Source organism: Molossus molossus, unplaced genomic scaffold (assembly GCF_014108415.1).
Source record: "Molossus molossus isolate mMolMol1 unplaced genomic scaffold, mMolMol1.p scaffold_m16_p_5, whole genome shotgun sequence".
Taxonomy (NCBI): Eukaryota; Metazoa; Chordata; class Mammalia; order Chiroptera; family Molossidae; genus Molossus; species Molossus molossus.
This window is the reverse complement of record NW_023425388.1, coordinates 1,657,072-1,676,674: the sequence shown is the minus strand read 5'-3', so window position 1 is coordinate 1,676,674 and position 19,603 is coordinate 1,657,072. Positions and strand designations below refer to the sequence as shown.

General features: G+C 42.1%; 1 protein-coding gene across 3 annotated transcripts in view; it reads left to right on the top strand.

Annotated features, from left to right (window-relative positions):
* SCAF4 (SR-related CTD associated factor 4) overlaps window positions 1-19,603 on the top strand; it is a 64,823-nt gene that overhangs the window by 12,624 nt on the left and 32,596 nt on the right. For all 3 annotated transcript variants that reach the window (XM_036242679.1, XM_036242681.1, XM_036242680.1), the window contains 5 exons: window positions 13,831-13,914; window positions 15,140-15,184; window positions 17,111-17,272; window positions 18,526-18,661; window positions 19,215-19,354. In XM_036242679.1, coding sequence (XP_036098572.1) covers window positions 13,831-13,914; window positions 15,140-15,184; window positions 17,111-17,272; window positions 18,526-18,661; window positions 19,215-19,354 — 567 coding nt within the window. Of the gene's footprint in view, window positions 1-13,830; window positions 13,915-15,139; window positions 15,185-17,110; window positions 17,273-18,525; window positions 18,662-19,214; window positions 19,355-19,603 lie in introns of those variants that run through there.

Sequence of the window (19,603 nt, the reverse complement as noted above, 5' to 3'; positions counted from 1 at the left end):
GGGGACACTTGACATTTTCTAAATCACCTTTCGGCCTGTTTCTTGAGTAAGTAAAGAGGAAGGAGCCGAGGACTGACTGCAGGTCAGTGAACCGCGGGCGGGAAGGACTAGGACGCCAGTTGTTGCTGGAGCTGCAGGTTAGAGCCCTGCTGGGGGAGAGGCAGCCGGCGTGCTCAGGTGGAAAGTTTGCGTGAAGAGTGGAGTGTGGGAACGGTGGAATAAGTTAGGGCATGCTTCACGGGGCGGGTCTTCAGAAATTAGCTGTTCAGAAAATTTGTTCTGCCAGCAGCAAGTAGTAACAAAATTAGGGTTTGGTGATAGAATTAAGAAGTGGGAAACAGTGCAGATGAAGTTTAAACTCCTGTATGCTACAGTGCTGTTCTGTTTTCTTTTTTTTTTATCCTCACCCGAGGATAATTTTCCATTTTTTGTACAGATAGAGCGGGAGGGAGAGAGAGGAAGGGAGAGAGAGAGAGAAACATCGATGTGAAGGGACACATCGAGTGGCTGCCACCCGCACGACCAACCAGGGACAGTGACAAACTGCAACCGAAGTACATGCCCTTAGCGGGAACCGAACCCGGGTCTCTCCGGACCGCAGGCCAACGCTCTAACCGCTGAGCCAAACTGGCCAGGGCTGTTCTGTTTTCTTAAAAGCACATATCAGTAGTTAACCCAACAGTGGTTTCATATTTAGTATTAACAGTGGATATTTGCACTTGGATGTGTATATTTAATAATGTTTATTATTAATATTTTAAATAATAAATATGTATTATTTAATAATAAAAAGCCTTGTAAATTTGCTCCATTTTAGGAATATTTCATATTAATATCTCTATACAGTCCCTCTAAGCAAGTGGAAAATTGGGTAAACATTTGGATTTCAAAGGATTTGACTCTATGGAAAGTAAATGGAATTTATATAGGAGTAAATTGTATACCATCAATTAAAGGGATGTGCTTTTAACACACAGATGTCAACAACAAAAAAAGCCCTGGCCCGTTTGGTTCCGTGGTTAGAGCGTCGCCGAGTTTGGTTCCCACTAAGGGCACGTACCTCCAGTTGGGGTTGTGTGGGTGGCAACCAGTCGATGTGTCTCTCACACTGATGTTCCTCTCTCTCTCTCCCCTGCTCTATCTGAAGGTAAATACAAAAATTGTCCTTGGGTGAAGATTAAAAACATTTGAACAGTGATTTCTCAGATTTGGGTTTTATATCCATAAGAGTTTCAGTTATAAAGATTTTTAAAGGGGAATTTTTAAAATTTTATTTTTAATTTTTGTTTTAGGGATTTTGAAAAGTTTTATCAAAGATTTGTAAGCCATTGATTTGGACATAATTTACAAAACAAGATTTACCTAAATGGACAAGTTTTATCTGACAGTGTTGATTGTATATATTATATTTATAATAAAAGTTGGAGAAATGCATTTTGTGCCCCAGATTCAAGTTATTTTGCCTTTTTATTTCCCCCAATTTTTATTCTTTATTGATTTTTAGAGAGGAAGGAAAATGAGAGATAGAAACATCGATGAGAGAGAACATCAGTTGGCCACTTCCTGCACGCCCCCCACTAGGGATCGGGCCCACAACCTGGGCGTGTGCATTGACCGGGAATCGAACTGGCAACCTCTCGGTGCATGGGTCGACGCTCAACCAGTGAACCCCACTGGCCGGGCAACACATTCAAGTTTTTTTCATTTTAAAGTTAATGTAAGTTAGATAAATTTAAATTAGAAAAGAAAGAAAATATTTCACCAAGTACCATTAACATTTTAGAGTATTTCAGTCTTTTTTCTTTTCCACTTGTGTTTGGAATTTTTATGTTTACCGAATAACATGAGATTATTTTGTTTTTAATTTTATTTATTGATTTGAGAGAGAGAGAGGTCGAACCTGCAACCTTGGGGTGTCAGGACAATGCTCTAACTAACTGAGGTGTACCCGGCCAGGGCAACATGAAATTATTTTGTAATTTTAAATTGCCATCATGGAAAATTTGAGAACATATAACTGTTTTATAATACATTTCTAGAAATGAATGTATTAGATTTAAAAGATTTGGACATTTTATGATATATAGCTTTAAGTTGTTTTCTGAAATTAAAACTCTCCCATTAGGTCTCATCAATAGAGTGTCCTCTTTGTTTTATGTTAATCTACATTCAAGCCAGTTAGATAATTGAAGAATTATATCTCATTATTTTAACTGGTTATTGATAAGGTTAAACTTTTTGTGTTTATTAATTCACTATTGGGGTTGTTTATTTAACTGTGTTACTCTCTGTACATTCTTCACTTTTACTAGTATCTTTGTTTGCACCTGGTATTGATTAACTCACTGTATTCCGCCTCCAGGGAGAGTGGCACGGCGGTCCTTACTGGAGTGGTTGGTTTGCGGCCCCTAGCCTCCATCCTGTCTGCCTCTTCAGATTAATTTCCCAGTAGTTAGAAAGCATTAGTTCAAACAGACCTTTGGTAAAGTGTATGTAAAAGTATAAGGTGAAATACCAGGTAGGAAGAGACTGTAAACTAACTGTTCCTTACTTAATTGTCCTGGCAGTAAGTCTTTTATAGAGTTGCTTTAGGCTGTAATTAGATGGACAAAATATCTTTGCAGAAAAATTACTTTATTTTAAATAGGTTTTTATTGATTTGAGAGAGAGAGAGACATATCAGTCGGCTGCCTCCTGCATGCCCCTTACTTTGGGGATCAAACCCACAACCCAGCCATATGCCTTGATCAGGAATTGAATTGGCGACCTTTATGGTACATGGGATGATGCTCACAATCAATGAGCCACACTGGCCAGGGCAAAAAATGATTTTGCAAGTTTTTTCTTGATTATCTTTTGTTGAAAAACTAATGTATAGTTTATAACATGTTTTTGTGTTACTAACAACATTAAAGTTATGTTGGACTTAACTCTCTGGTTGACACCAGCATGTCTGATATATTGAGTCAAATTAAAAAAAGAAGAAAGGCTAGAATTAAACACTTTTGCAGATGATATCTGCATCTATTGGGGCAGATTTGAGTACTAGCCTGTCACTCTATGTATTTCTTAAAATTTAGGGGGGAAAGGGTAGGGGTAAGTATCACATTGAAAGAGGTTCTGAAAGGAATATTGTTTGAGAGATTTAAAAGGTTAAAACATTTACTTAGACTAGGATTTAGTCTTCTAATTCTTTTTATTGTTTTGACACCTCAATTTTAAAAACTTGGAAAAGACATTTCAGAAATAGGCTTGATGCCAGTAATTTTTTTTTAATCATCACCCCAGGATTTTTTTCCCCCTCACCTGAGGACATTTTTCCATTTTTTGTTCAGATAGAGTAGGAGGGAGAGAGAGGAAGAGAGAGAGAGAAACATCGACGCGAAAGGGACACATCGAGTGGCTGCCACCCGCACGACCCAACCAGGGCCGGGGACAAACCGCAACCAAGGTACATGCCCTTAGCGGGATCCGAACCCGGGTCTCTCTGGACTGCAGGCCAATGCTCTAACCATTGAGCCAAACCGGCCAGGGCTCAAGGATATTTTTTTCCATTTATTTTTATTTTTTTTTTTAAATTTAAGATGAAGGTCTGGGGGAGAAAGAGAAACATTCATGTGATAGATACACATCAATTGGTTGCCTCCCTAACATGCCCCAACAGGTGGGGATCAAATCTGCAACCCAGGTATGTGCCCTTGACCGGGAATCGAACCCTCTGTGGTGCTCGGGCTGACTCTCTAATCACTGAGCCACACTAGCGAGGGTGATGCCAGGCAGTTGTTAGTTCCTTTTATGACTTTCTAGAAATTTCTAGTCACTAGAAGCCAGAACAGATCCACTCACAATTTATAATAGACCAAATTAAACTTTTTTGTTTTGTCTAGAGAAGTCTGTAAACCAGATATTTCAGAATGGTAACTTGCCATGATTTCATTGTGAATAAATTAGAAAAGCAGAGGCAGGATGAGAGTGTATTGTTAAGGGATTTTACCTAACAGGCAGTGTCCAAGGGATACCAGATAAGGTCATCTTGCAAGTAGGTCCTGTTCTTTTTTTCTTCTCCAAACTTTTAAAAAAGATATGTTTTTATTGATTTCAGAGAAAGGAAGGGGGGGAGAGAGAAATATAGATGATGAGGCAAAACATCAATTGGCCGCTTCCTGCACGCCCCCTACTGGGGATTGAACCTGCAAGCCGTGCATGTGCCCTGACCAGGCATCAAACCAGGGATCTCCTGGTGCATAGGTAGATGCTCAGTCCCTAAGCAACACTGGCTGGGCAGGTCCTGTTCTTTTTAATTTTTAAAAAACCATTGACGCCCTGGCCAGTTTGGCTCAGCGGTTAGAGCGTAGGCCTGTGGACCAGAGAGTCCCGGGTTCAGTTTCTGATAAGGGCACGTATCTCGATTGGGGTTGAGTGGGTGGCAGCCAGTCGATGTGTCTCTCACATCGATGTTTCTCTCTCTATTCCCCCATCTCTCCCTTCCGCTCTATCTGAAGACAAATGCAGAAATGTCCTCCGGTGAGGATTAAAAAAAAAAACCATTGAGTTGGAGGAAGGCATATAAAATAGGCTCGTGAAATATACAAATGAATTAGGATAGCTGCTACATCAGGTAGCGGGAAATTATTTCCAGACTCTGAGAAACCAGTGGCAAGTCAGCATGAAGATCTAGTTAAGCCCTGGCTGGTTTGGCTCAGCGGTTAGAGTGTTGGCCTGCGTTCTGGAGAGACCCAGGTTCGGTTCCCGCTAAGGGCACGTACCTCGGTTGCAGTTGGTCCCCAGCCCTGATTGGCTCGTGTGGGTGGCAACCACTTGATGTGTCCCTTTCACATCGATGTTTCTCTTTCTCTCCCTCTCTCCCACTCTATCTGAACAAAATATCAAAAAATGTCCTTGGGTGAGGATAAAAAAAAAAAAAAAAGATCTAGTTAAGATAGAGATTCTGGTGAAACAGTTTGAAGGTTTCAGTTGATTATAGATGTAAGTTAATGAATTAAGCACTATTTAAAAAATAATACTCCCCCCCCCCCCCCCCCGTGTCCATATTCTGAATCCTAGAACCTATGAATATGTTTGTCTGACATGGCAAAAGAGTGTTTGCAGATGTGATTAAGTTAGGAGGTGGGTTAATTATCCCTCATTGTCCGGGTGAGCCCAGTGTAATCCCAAGGGTCCTTCTGTGAGAGGGGCATGGGAGTCTGGGTGACCATAGCAGAGGGCCAGGGAACAGAGATGCTGTGCTGCTGGCTCTGAGGATGGGGGGAGGGGCTGTGAGCCAGAGGCGTGGAGCCCCCTCTGGAACCTGGAACAGACAAGAAATAGATCCTGCTCCAGAGCCTCTGGAATGCAGCCCTCCAACACCTTGGTTTGAGACCAGTGCGGATCAGGTACCACAGCTGGAAGAGAACACGTTCCTGTTTTTCCAGCTGCAAGGTTTGTGGTGATGTGTCGCTGCAGAAATGGGAAACTGACACAAAGGACAGTTGATTAGATTCCAGTAACATGGGACTACATCAGGAGGGAGATTTGGGGTTAGTAGTGAAAAGACTGCTGTAAGCAATGAAGCTGGGTAGTTACCAAGCCTGTGTCACTAGCCAGGCATCTGCCAGGGATATTGTCAAAGTGGTTATGAATTTATTATGCGTACCAGAGTAGGTACTGAGGTGCTGTGTAGCTTTGTAAGTCTTTGATGCTGCTACATTTTCTCTAAAGGCAGCATTTGGATTGTAGATGTAATACAGAAAAGCTATGGTGAGTCATAGCAGATCCCACCCAGGGCATTGTATAGCTCTGTTTACTGAGCCAGTTATATGTCAGGTGTGCTGGGCTCAAAAATGTATATGCATTATGTCATCTAATCCTAGTACTTTCCGTTTAGAAGGGTTAGGTAAGCTTGTCCAAGTTTATACCATCAGTAAATGCAGAGTCCCGTGTCATTGGACTAATCCTAAACACGGAGTTCTACAGGTCGCAGGCCAGCATTCTCATTCCTTGTCTTCTTTATGGATGCAAGGGATTGTGATGATGGATTCTTCATAATGTTTAGAATACTTCGTGTATCAGGCTTCTGTGTATGTCATGCAGGAGGACAGTGTTCCTAGTTAGATTTTGTCATCGTCATTCAGCTAGTGACAAAGCAGAAAGGCAGACTTTTGTGTTGCTGGCATGTATGTTTCTAAGTAGGTTTTGTACCTTTGGGGGCCTCCTGCTGCTTCTGTTCTGTATACGAGAGTTGAGGGCTTTCTCTGGTTACTTTGACACGTCTTGTTTTCACTGACAGCCTGACAGCGTTTACTGTGAGCACAGGCTGCAGGGAGAGTGCTGTCCCTGGTGATGTTCATTCAGCATGCGCCCTGCTGCAGGTGATGTGCTGGTCATTCCATATGCAAAACTAAGTTCTCATGCCACCTGTGTCCTTTGTCCCTGTGAGGACACTGGTGCTTAAAAGGTTAAGCAATGTGTCAGAATCATCACCTGGTGGGACCCAGTTTTAAAACCAGGTCTGTCTCACTTGTTCCATAATACCACGGTGCCTGTTTTGTTTTCATTAGTAGTGTTTGTTGGAGTCATATTTTTATTGTTTTCAATCTTTGTGTATAAAGCTGATAGGTTTTTTCCTTAAACTTTGTTGGCTGAGATTAGATATTGGTCAGAAAAAACTAGAGCCTGAATTACTTTTAGCTCTGTTTCTATTTTGTATCTACTACTATGTGTAGTCTAAATGTCATTGAAAAATAGGAAGTTTTTTTTCTGACTGGTTAATGCTGCTTTCACCCCACAGCTTGTCCATAAGAAATGTATGACTGGTTTAAGGATGCTACCCATTATTGAAAGGTGACCAGTGGTTGGTTTGGGCTTTGTTTTCCTCAGTTCTAAAGCAGAAGAATTTTTCTGAATAATTAATTGCCTTTGTTTTTTTGACCATGACCCACAGTAAGAGTTGCAATTTTACTTTGAGACTCGGGTGCTTGTGCATGCATTCCACACCCAGAAGTGAGCCGTTTCACCAAACCAGTACTGCCCTTCTGTCCTTCTGTGTGCAGCCCTGTTATGTTTTTCTTTTCTTTTCTTTTCTTTTTTTATCCTCACCCGAGGACATTTTTCCATTTTTTGTTCAGGTAGAGTGGGGGGGGGGGGAGGAACAGAGAGAGAGAGAGAAACATCGATGTGAAAGGGACACATCGAGTGGTTGCCACCCGCACAACCAACCAGGGCCGGGGACAAACTGCAACCGAGGTACATGCCCTTAGCGGGAACCGAACCCGGGTCTCTCAGGACCGCAGGCCGAGGCTCTAACCGCTGAGCCAAACCGGCCAGGGCCACTAAGTTCATTTTTATAATCTAATGTATTATTACCCACAGTTTGAAAAACACTGCTCTGGGTTACCCTCAGGGAGTCTTCTTTTTTTCCAACAAAATTATGTGCAGCAGTAGGAGTGAAGATAGCTGACATGTGTTTCATCCTAACTCCGTGCCAGGCGCCGCACTAAATGCTTTTTATATGTTTGAGCCCTGGCAGGTTTGGCTCAGCGGTTAGAGCGTCGGCCTGTGGTCCAGAGAGACCCGGGTTCGGTTCCTAATAAGGGCATGTACCTCAGTTGTAGTTTGTCCCCAGCCCTGGTTGGACGTGCGAGTGGCAGCCACTTGATGTGTCCTTTTTACATCGATGTTTCTTCCTCTCTCTCTCCCCCCTTCCCTTCTCCCTTCCCCTCCCCCTCCTCTCTCTCCCTCCCTCCCGCTCTATCTGAACAAAAAATGAAAAAAATGCCCTCGGGTGAGGAATAAATAAATAAATAAATAAATAAATGCTTTTATATGTTTGAATCAGCTTTTAACTTCCGGAATAAGTGGGACTGTTGTCCTTGCTTTACAGGTGGGGAAACAAATTCTCATAGCCAAAGAGTGGTAGAGTCAGGGTTTCCTAGGCCGGTGGATAGCGAGCCCGTTCTGGTGTGACTCTGACCGGAACGTCAGTAACCATCACCCAAATCATAGGTCACCACAGCTCCACGCCTCCAAAATGCTACTCCACCAGCACAGGTGGCCTTTTATTTAAAATTATTACTGCTGTAGATTCAGGTGAGGACTCAGTACATTTTCTCTAACTTGTTGCTGGGCTGGGCACATCCCTTTGCCTTCATGCCACTTCACACCTGCCAGAATGGCTGCCATCAACAAATCATCACACCAAGTGCTGGCGAGGGTGTGGAGAATAGGGGACTCTAGACATTGCTGATGGGAATGCAGACTGGTGCAGCCACTATGGAAAACACTGTGGTGTTTCCTTAGAAAATTAAAAATGGAACTGCCATTTGATCCAGTGATCCCACTTCTGGGAATATACCCTAAGAAGCCTGAAACCAACCAGGAAGAATATATGTACCCCTATGTTCAGAGCAGCACTATTTACGATAGCCAAGATCTGGAAACAGCCCAAGTGTCCATCAGGAGATGAGTGGATAAAAAAGCAGTGGTACATATACACAATGGAGTACTATGCAGCTGTAAGAAAGGAAGATATCTTATCCTTTGATACAACATGGAGGGACCTGGAGAGTATTGTGCTAAGAGAAAAGCCAATCAGAGAAAGACAAATGCCACATGATCTCACTTATTTTGCAGAATATAATGAATAAAATAAGCTAATGAACAAAATAGACCCAAAGACATAGAAAGGAGTACAGTTTAGACTGACAAACCTCAGAAGAGGTGGTCAGGGGGGAGGGATGAGATAAACCAAAGAATTGTTTTTTTTTTTAATCCTTCACCAAGGATATTTTTTTATTTATCTCCATTTCGCTTAGTTCTTTCCCTGGGGTTTTGTTCTGTTTGTTCAATTGGGACCTGTTTCTTTTGTCTCCTCATTTTGGTTGCCTCCCTGTTTGTTTCTGTGTATTACTTAAGGAGAGGTATGGGGCTCCCTGAGACCAGATGCTGCTTGTTTGAAAGGATTTACGAAAACCTGAAGCAGGATCCAAGCAGGCCAATCCTATGTATGGTTAAGCAACTGGCAACAGCTTGGGTGGGCCTGAAAGTTGGGTGGGGCGGGGCCTCAGGGATTGACCAGGGCGGGGCAACCAGTGTGAGCCACGTTGCTGGAGTTCCAGATATGGGGGCATCTGCCTCCCCAGGGAAGGGCTCACCAAAGGAACAAAGGCTTCTGACAGCACGTTTGTCCCTGAGAAAGCCCCCTTTCCAGCCCTCGCTCCAGTGCCAAACAGCTCAGTTCTTCCCTGTATGTCTCTGGCGCCCCTCGGGCTGCCTCCCCTCCAAGCTTAGAGGGAGTGAGTCCGATAAGTCCGTGCGCGGGCCCTTTAAGAGAAGCTGCCTGGGGCTCCAGCCGCCTCAGCTCCCGCTGGTTTTTCCAGCCAGAAGTTAGGGGAATTCTCTTCTTGGCACTGGAACCCTGAGCGGGGCACCTGGTGTGGGACAGGGACCCCTCAGTCCTCAGGGAGGACCTTCCCAGCTGAGGTGTCCTCCTGATTTTTATCAGGCACACGTGGGTGTGGGACCAGCTCGTCCCCTCCACCCTCCTACCAGTGTCCATGTGGCTGCTGCTTTAATTCCGTAGTTGTAGGACTTCCTCCTGCTTGATGTTCTGAATGACGGTTGTTCTGTAGTTTATTTTATTTTATTTATTTTTATCCTCATCTGAGGATATTTTACCATCTTCTGTTCAGGTAGAGTGGGAGGGAGGGAAAGGAAGAGAGAGAGAGAGAAACGTCGACCTGAAAGTGACACATCGAGTGGCTGCCACCCGCACAACCCAACCAGGGCCGGGGACAAACTGCAACCAAGGTACATGCCCTTAGCCAGCACCAAATCTGGGCCTCTCTGGACCACAGGCCGACGCTCTAACCACTGAGCCAAACCGGCCAGGGCAGTTGTTCTGTAGTTTAGTTGTAACTTTATGTGGTTGTGGGAGGACGTGATAACCGCGTTTACCTACGCCACTATCTTTTTTTTTTTTTTTTTTTTTTTTATCCTCACCCGAGGATATTTTTCCATTTTTTGTACAGATAGAGTGGGAGGGAGAGAGAGGAAGAGAGAGAGAGAGAGAGAGAAACATCGACGTGAAGGGACACATCGAGTGGCTGCCACCCGCACGACCGACCAGGGCCGGGGACAAACTGCAACCGAAGTACGTGCTCTTAGCGGGAACTGAACCCGAGTCTCTCTCGACTGCAGGCCGACGCTCTAACCGCTGAGCCAAACCGGCCAGGGCTACGCCACCATCTTGACCAGAAGTCTCTGAAGGTTTTCTTGCTTGTCTTTTGCTTGAATAATAGTTATACTGCTATGTTGGTATAGTCTGTACAGTGAAACCACAATATGATGGACTAATTCAGACAAGAGGGTGTCATTAAAGCAGAAGGCTGTTTATAACAAAGTAGATTTTCTGAATGCGGCTGTTAAAAAATTGAGTTTACCTGTTTTTCTTTATGTAGACATGTTTGTATAATTAAAACTATGTATGAAAAGTGTAATTTCACAGAAAACTTCTCTATATGTATTACTGTTATTTTTAATTGATACTGAATAGGTCTAGTAAACACATGCATTCACCAGTCACTGCAAGCAAACAAATGCACAGGGCTGGGGTGTGGCTCATGCAGGTTAAAACTGCTGTAGGAAGTCACACCCCAAGGTAACAACCTATTACTGCTTTTAATATAGTGTGATCTGGTGCTCATCATTCACTGAACATTGTTTACGAGCCATAACTCTTGGATTTAAATATGTAGCCTATAGTTGTAGATATGTAACATTTTTGGTGAGATTACTACGGTGTGTTTTCCAACATACGGCCCATTCGCTAAAATTTGTTAAAAATAACAGTGAATTAATAACAAAAAAAAATAACCTGTTAATTTAATTATGAACAAATTTTGGTTAAAAGCATTTTAAGCCCTGGCCGGTTTGGCTCAGCGGTTAGAGCTTCGGCCTGTGGTCCCACTAAGGGCATGTACCTTGGTTGCAGTTTGTCCCCGGCCCTGGTTGGTTGTGCGGGTGGCAGCCACTTGATGTGTCCCTTTGACGTCAATGTTTCTCTCTCTGTTCCTCTCTGTTCCTCTCTCTCCCTCCCACTCTACCTGAACAAAAAAAGGAAAAATGTCCTCGGGTGAGGATTAAAAAAAAAAAAAAAAAGGCATTTTAAATTTTACAGGGTGTTAATTTTCACATATGATATATGGACCAGAAATCTGAAATTTGTTCGGTCGAGGTCTGCAAAATTGAGGGTTTACTATTTGATAATTTAAATATGTAGACTATATGTGGAGTAGTTCATGAGAAGATTCATTATCTGGTCTGTTTTATAAGCTCATTTGGCTGTTTTTTGTTCTTTTTTTAATATGGCAAGTTACTGCTAAATAATCAAAAAGTCCTGTTTGGAACATTAAATGAGTGTTAGCTCTGGCTTAGGCTTTATTAAAGTGATTCTCTACACTCTTAATGGCCAGAGAACTAGTCTCACTGTTGCTTATTCTTAAGATCCATATATGAATGGTTTTGCTTCCCCTTTCTCTGCTTTAAGACACAAAGAAAGAGCCTGGCCAGTGTGGCTCAGTGGATGGAGAGGCATGCTCTGGGCGCAGAGGTCTTTTTTTCCCCCCGATCCCAGTCAAGGCACAAGCCCAGGCTGCAGGCTCGATCCCCAGTAGGGGGCATGCAGGAGGCAGCTGATGAATGTTTAGTTTCTTTTCCTTTCTCTCTAGATCAATAAAAACATGTTTTAAAAAAAGATAGAGAAAAAGAGCAGTAATAAACAACTGTCCTAATAAATTTTATAATTTATAAATGGTCAAACTATACCTTTTATAAATGTATGTTGTATATTTCATGCAGTGTTGATATTTAAAAAATTTTTTCTTTTAATATCTTGAATTTGTATTTAAGTTGAAATGTTTTTCTTGTTTTTTATTCATTTATATAATCTCAACAATTGCTATCTCTTTTCTGATTGTTTTTCAGTTAGTATTTTCAAGGAGAATTTTTATTGTGTTGGTAAATAAAATAATACAGAATCATGACCTTAATTTATTTCGATATTTATTTTTTAAAATGAATTAATGTGTTAGTACCTTTGTTTCTTCTGTTTTCTGTATCTTTTTTTTTCATCCTCACCCGAGGATATTTTTACATTTATCTTCAGACGGAGGGAGAGGGAGAGGGAGAGAAAGGAACATCGATGTGAGAAAGAGACATTGACTGGTTGCTACCACTATGACCCCCCACCGGGGATGAACCACAACTGAAGTACGTGTCCTTGGCCAGAACCGAACCCGGGACTCTTTGCTGATCTGAGCCAAACTGGCCAGGGCTGTTTTCTTTATCTTAATAGTATTTATGGAGAAAGTTAATGTTGCAGGCTGTGTTGCCCCAGCAGGGCTAAGCTCTGGGAAATGAGACTTTTGTTCTTTATTTTTTATTTTAAAAAAATTTTCTTTCTTGATTGATTTTACAGAGAGAGAGAGAGAGAGACATCGTAGTGAGAGGATGGCCACCTTCTGCATGCCCCCCACTGGGGATTTGGCCCATAGCCACAGCCTGGGCATGTGCCCTGACCGGGAATCGAACCGGCGACCTCTTGGTGCATGGGTCGATGCTCAACCACTGAGCCACACTGCTGGGCGAGACTTTTGTTCTTTAGGCTAGCTTCTTTGGTAGTGGTACAGCGAAGGTCTTTATCTTGGGGATTCCATATTTGAAATGTTAACATTAATTGGAAAGAAATACCAGTCTGATTCACATAAGGTTGATAGTGCTTATTTCAAAATATCCTTTTAGAAATTTCACATACTCAGTATGTGCCTGTGATTGTTAAACAAAACAGAAAGAACAATTTAAGAAGCTAGATGTAAGCGTCTTAATATCTGGGCTTTATCTTTATCATCTGTGGGCTCTCATTATATGTCTCAGTTGGATTTAAACTTGCACAAAATCTCAGTGAGGTGTGGATTGTGGATTTACTATTGTGTAATTTGTTAAATGTGGTTGTTATTGCTGATAAATCAAGAAATTGTGGATTCCAACTTTATATGGCATTTAAAATTTCTTGTTTGATTTTAATATATGCTTTTCTCCAAATGAATCTTAGAATTATATGAATTGTCAAATCTCAGATTTGAATTGAAATTATATTCAATACTGAATCACAGTAGTGCCACTTTCAATTCAGGAAAACTGTGTTTTTATTTAAACCACTTTTGAGTTCTTCAGTCAAGTTTTCTAATTTTTTTCTATTATAGGTTCTGTGAATTTCTTAAATGTTTTTACTTTTTCTTACCTTTTTTTTGCATTTTTTTATAGGTTCTGTAAATTTCTTAAATGTTTTTACTTTTTTTTTACCTTTTTTGCTTTTAGGGGGTGTTTTTTAAGAAGTTACTTAAAACATTTTTTTTTTCTTTATTGATTTTAGAGAGGGGGGGTTAGAGAGAGAGAGAAACATCGATGAGAGAAAACATCGATTGGCCGCCTCCTGTATGCCCCCACTGGGGATTGGGCCCACAACCTGGGCATGTGTACTGACTGGGAATCAAACCGGCGACCTCTGGGTACATTGGTCGACGATGCTCAACCAGTGAGCCACACCAGCTGGGGTTTTTTTCCTGTTTTTAATATGATGTTTTCCCATTGTATTTTCTAAGTGGCAGTGCAGGTATGTAGGATTTTTCTTTACTAGCCAGATTTTTTAACTTAATTCCCAAAATTTGTTACTCTTTTAGTTAATAAATTGCAAATATCTTTGTAGAACTGGTGAATTGACCTCTGATTTTACCTTCAAGTAAAAAATTTTTTTCCTTGTTTTGTTTTTCTTTTAAGCTCTTTTCACTTATGGATATGAAACCTCCCATCTCTCGAGCCAAGATGATTCTCATCACAAAAGCTGCTATTAAAGCCATTAAGGTGAGAGTAAAATATATTTAACTTGAAAAATGTTCATGAAATTTGGAAACTGCTATTAAACATGAGAATTCATCTTGTGAATTTGTTCGGGCCTGAGCCAAAGACCGTTCACCAACTCCCCCTGAAGGTGCAGGCATGTGCCTCCATCACGACACTGCTCCAGGACGGGCCTCCTTGTCACTCGTACCCCCTGCATTCTTTCCTAGCTCTGTTCAGGGACAATTCACAAGTAGAAACTGTATATATTTAATTATAGGTAGTAAAACATGATGATGTGATACATGCACATTGTTTGATGATGTCCACACTCGAGCTAATGAACACATCCAGCACCTCAGATGTTTACCTTTTGTGTGTGTGGTGCTAAAAAATGTCAACTCTTCAGAAGTAGAGAGTGGAGTGTCAGGGTTTTATTTTTATCTATTTCATTTTATTCTTGTCATAAATCAGCTGAGTATTAGCTTCATTTTTAAAAAAAAAAAAAAAAAAAACCAACTAGCCCTGGCTGGTTTGGCTCAGCGGTTAGAGCATTGGCCCTTGGACCAGAGAGTCCTGGGTTCGGTTCCCGCTAAGGGCATGTACCTCAGTTGTAGTTTGTCCCCACCCTGGTTTGGGTCATGTGGGTGACGACCACTCAGTGTGTCTCTCTCACATCAATGTTTCTCTCTCCCTCTCCCTCTCTCCCTCCCTCCCTTTACCTCTCCCTCTCCCTCTCCCCCTCCCGGTCTGTCAGAAGATAAATGCAAAAATGTCCTCGGGTGAGGATTTAAAATAAAGCTAGACAAAAAAACTCGGGCTCCAAGAAATTAAATTTCTTACCCAAGATCACACCTAAATAAGTGACTCATTTTAGTTCCAGTTCCATTGTTTCTATCCCTCTAATAAAGCTGCCTAATGTTGTGCTTTATGAAGGGTTATTGATTTAAAATCTAAGAAAAAGGCCTTCTGTTGGGGAGATGATTTTGTAGTTTTGTGCTTTCATTAATTTCTGATTTTTTTTTTCAGTTGTTAACTAGATTATTTCTGATGGTTTATTCCTTGCTATCTTTATTTTGTTAGTTTATCTTGTTTATTAGAATCCACATATAAGTGAAATCATGGTGTTTGTATCTTGAGAATTAGTTAAATGGTGCAAATTTCAAAGTTTTAAGTATTTTTTAAATTACATTGCAAGAAATGTAGAAATGTGTAAACTGGATAATAATTTTCTTTTCATTCTTTTCAGCTTTATAAGCATGTAGTTCAAATAGTAGAAAAGTTCATCAAAAAGGTAAGTATCCATTTAATTATTACCTCATTTTCGTTATGTTCAGTATTTGTAATTTACTTTGTAAATAGTTATTTGGATGCTTGCTTGTAAAGTCACTAAACAGAAAAGTAGTCAATACAGGTTCTTTTTAATATCTAGAGGGTTTTTAAAGAAGACGAAACAACTTTATAGCGGTGCTATTGACTGAGCACAAGCCACAAGGGAGGCGCCAGCCACAGTTCCCTGGGCATCGGCCAGGCAGAAGTCCGCCCCAGCCTCCTGTGCCTCCTGCCCTCCGCCCTCTGCCCTGCTACTCTGGTGGCATCTCACTTATCTGGGAGCATTTCAAAGGAAAGCACTTTATAAAGTTTTCCCAGCTTTTCCCTGCTCCCAACATAATTAAACTGTTTTCAGTTACAGTGGTAGCATGTTTTACAGCGGTGTGATTAGCACATGTGTGTCTCAGCAGAGGACTGAGAACGGAGATTTTGGCTCATTGTCTCCTCCCCCCGCCGGGAGCTGTGCCATGCAGTGCACACCAGTAGGTGTGTGTGGATGGCTCTGCTCCCCGGCCTTGAATACTGGCTGTGGGATCGTGCAGCACATCAAAGGACAAAAAAGTCAGATGGGAAACAGTTAAAATTACCTGCATGGCACCCCTCCCCCCTTACGACAGATAATTACATTGGGATCTACTCATGGTTTGTCATGTACACAGACACTCATGAAAGGGAAAATGGACACATGCTGATCGATAACCTGCTTTTCCCACTGTGTCCACCGTGAACACCTGCGGAGTGTTGTATCACATACTGGTTCAGTGTAGTCAGCCAGGCCCCGCGCTGGGCGTTTCACTGCGGCGGCTGGCCTGTGCGAAAGTCCAGTGCATCGTGACTGTGTTTCTTAGGGTAGCTTTCTAGATGTAGAACTGTCGGATTGAATGAGGCTTTGCTTTCATTGCAAATCCTCTTCAATAAAAGTTTAGTTATATCACTAGAATGTATGTAGGTGTCTGTTTCTCTATTCTTTTTTTATTTTTATTTTTTTTAATCCTCACCCGAGGATATTTTTCTATTTATCTTCAGATCCGGGGTGGGGGGCGAGGGGGGACATTGATGTGAGAGGGACACATCGACTGATTGCCTCCTGCATGACCCTGATCGGGGCCAGGGATGAACTGCTACCGAGGTACTACATGCCCTTGGTTGGAATCAAACACACGACTCATTGGTTCACGGGCTGATGCTCTACTGCTGAGCTAAACCGGCCAGGGCTATTCTTTTCTCTTTTTAATTTTTTTTTCTTTATTGATTTTAGAGAGGAAGGGAGAGGGAGAGAGAGAGAGAGAAACATTGATGACAGAAAACAACAATTGGCCACCTCCTGCATGCCCCCCCACTGGGGATTGAGTCCACAACCTGGGCATGTGCCCTAACTGGGGATTGAACAGGTGACCTCTTGGTGCATGGGTCGACACTCAACCACCGAGCCACACTGGCCGGGCTGTTTCTTTAATCTTTTTATCTTATCAATTTCATAGGCCAAAAACAACCTTTGCTTTGAGTTTTTATTTAAATGGTGTGTTGTTAAAATTGCCTTTGTCGTAATTTGAAAAGGTAAAAAGTAACAGGTAAAAGGTAAAAATTAATATTTAGCAGGATGAATTGGGTTTGTATGAAAGTGGTTTAGGGATTGAGATGTTGTGGGAGGTAGACGGGTCTGAAAAAAGTAAAATTCCGGGGGTCTGAAGTAGCAAGAGAATGGTAGCTCTCTATAGTCCTGTGGGAAATTTGACAAGCTAGCTAGTGACACAGCTAAACATTCAAGTCGTTTTTAAATAGAAAGTATTATTAGTATACAGTGTAATCTCACATTACAGTGAGATTAATGGGTATCAAATTGTGATTTTGCTTTTCTTGCATTGACTTTACATCTTTATCTTTGTAGTGTAAACCAGAATACAAGGTTCCAGGGTTATATGTGATTGACTCGATTGTGCGGCAGTCTCGGCATCAGTTTGGAACTGATAAAGATGTTTTTGGGCCAAGATTCTCTAAAAACATAACCGCCACATTCCAATATTTATATCTTTGTCCATCTGAAGATAAGGTATAGTTAATATAGTTAATTTAAAAAATGAAACTTATCATCATATGAATCTATTTAAAAGTATTTAAGATATTTGAAGCCTACCATAGTGTTAGAAAGATAATTATATACTAATATTTATTAGAAATGTCGTACTGTTGGAATATGAAAGGAGCACCATTTTGTTTTAAAGAACACATTGATGGAAAGGTTCACTTGTGGTTGAGTGATAAAGACATTCTGTAGGAGAGAAAGGCAGGGCTCATCTCAGATGCTGCTCATTCCGGAAGGAAGGGGCAGTGGTGGATGGCGTTAGCATGAACGGTGGTCATTAGCAGCCAGGCTGCGGACTCCTCAGATCCGTAGTTGGCGCACCATGGCTGCCCTCCAGGAGGGCAGAGGTACACTGGTGAGCCCACTCAGAGGAGTGGAGGGCGGGTCGATTACAATAAACGCACATACATTTGAGTGTGGACTGTGTGTATGTTGGAGGAGTGCTGTGGGGAAAGCTCACAGGGACAGAGGAAAAGCGGGGCTCCCTGGGTAGGAGGTGAGAGATGCGCCCTGAACAACATCTCTGGGTGTCCTCCGTTTCTCCTGGTCCACAGAACAGCTTACCTATCAGATACTACTGGCCAGTTTATTAACTATTATAATTGTTATAATCATTCTAAAGAAATTATTCTTCAATTCTATAACTTTATTTTTGGTCAGTGTTTCAGGGGTGTTTGTTGTTATTGATTTTAGAGAGAGAGGAAGTGAGAGGGAGAGAGAGACAGAAACATCGATGAGAGAGAACGTAGATTGGTCACCTCCTGCAGGCCCCCCCCACTGGGGATTGGGCCCACAACCTGGGCATGTGTCCTGCCTGGGAATCGAAGTGGCGACCTCTTGGTGTAAGGGTTGACGCTCAACCACTGAGCTATGCCAGCTGGGCAGTGATGCATTTTCTTTTTAACCATAAATAAAATACAAAAACTTCAAATACATTTCTTTATTATTATCAATTTCTTTTGATTTTCTAGGTTATATTACTTTTCTGTTCCCTTTTTTCCCTTCTCTGATTTTTACTATAGATTCACTAATAAAAAAAAGGCTGAGTAGAGTAGTTTAGGTTATGATTCTGATAACAGATTTTATTTTCCTGTTTGCAAAACAGATTTAGTTTGGAAAAATCGGCCTAGGGTTGTCTTCTTCCTCTCTTTTTTTGTAAGGTGTAACAATTTATGTATGCAAATATTTATTGTATATTCATGTTTTCTCACGCATAACAGAGTAAAATAGTTCGTGTGCTGAACCTTTGGCAAAAAAATGGAGTTTTCAAAATTGAAGTCATCCAGCCTCTTTTGGACATGGCAGCAGGTAGCAGTAATGCAGTCCTGGGAGCAGAAAGCGTCGCCAACAATGAAGGTAAGGCCCAGGGTGTCTGTGGGCTAGAAGGATGGCTTTCTGTGCGGGAGACGGTCGGGTCTGCTCCTGCTGGTGGGATTTTTTATGAGAAGGAAAGCTGAGATCTCACCGTGGAAAGTATGGATTTCCACGTCCGTAAGGGTTGGTGATGAGAGTCTGCTCTTCCAGCGCTTATTCCAGTGTGGACTCTGGTCTACAGCTGTGTTGTTCCCATGTAGACCAGATGGAGCATTGTTTGCTGTTGTGGATCCTTACCCGAGGATATGTTTCCGTTGATTTTCAGATTGGGGGGGGGGCGGTGAGAGAGAGAAACATCACTGTGAGAGAGGCACATCGATTGGTTTGCCTCCTGCATACACCCCTGCAATCCAGGTACGTACCCTTGACTGTGAATTGAACCAGAGACCCTTTGGTGCTTGGGCAGACGTTCTAACCATTGAGCACACCAGCCAGAGCCAGAATGTTGCTTTGGTAAAGAAGCTTAGTGGAATGTAAAAAAAGAAAATTTATAGGCTAAAGTTTTCTTAGGTTCTAATGACATTTTCTTTTTCAGGTTCACCTCCACCTCCAGTTAAAGTATCTTCTGAACCCCCTGTAGCCACTACAAACTCTGTACCAACTGTGCCACAGTTGCCCAGCTCTGATGCCTTCGCTGCTGTGGCCCAACTGTTCCAGACAACACAAGGTCAACAGGTAAACCACCCGTCCAGAGGTTAGATTGTTGGCAGTTTTTACTGTTGTCAGATCTTATTTTCTCTTCCTAATGATGAGCCCGTTCAAGTGAGGAACTAGTTGTGCCCTCAGCTGGAAAGCCTGGGCGGGGAAGGGTGGCGGAGCAGCCGCGGCAGCGTGGAGGGTGAGAAAGGAGGCCCGCCGGCAGGAGAGCTCCGGGCTGCGGAGGGCGGTGTCCTCGCTCAGAGTGCTACCATTTGGGACTGATTT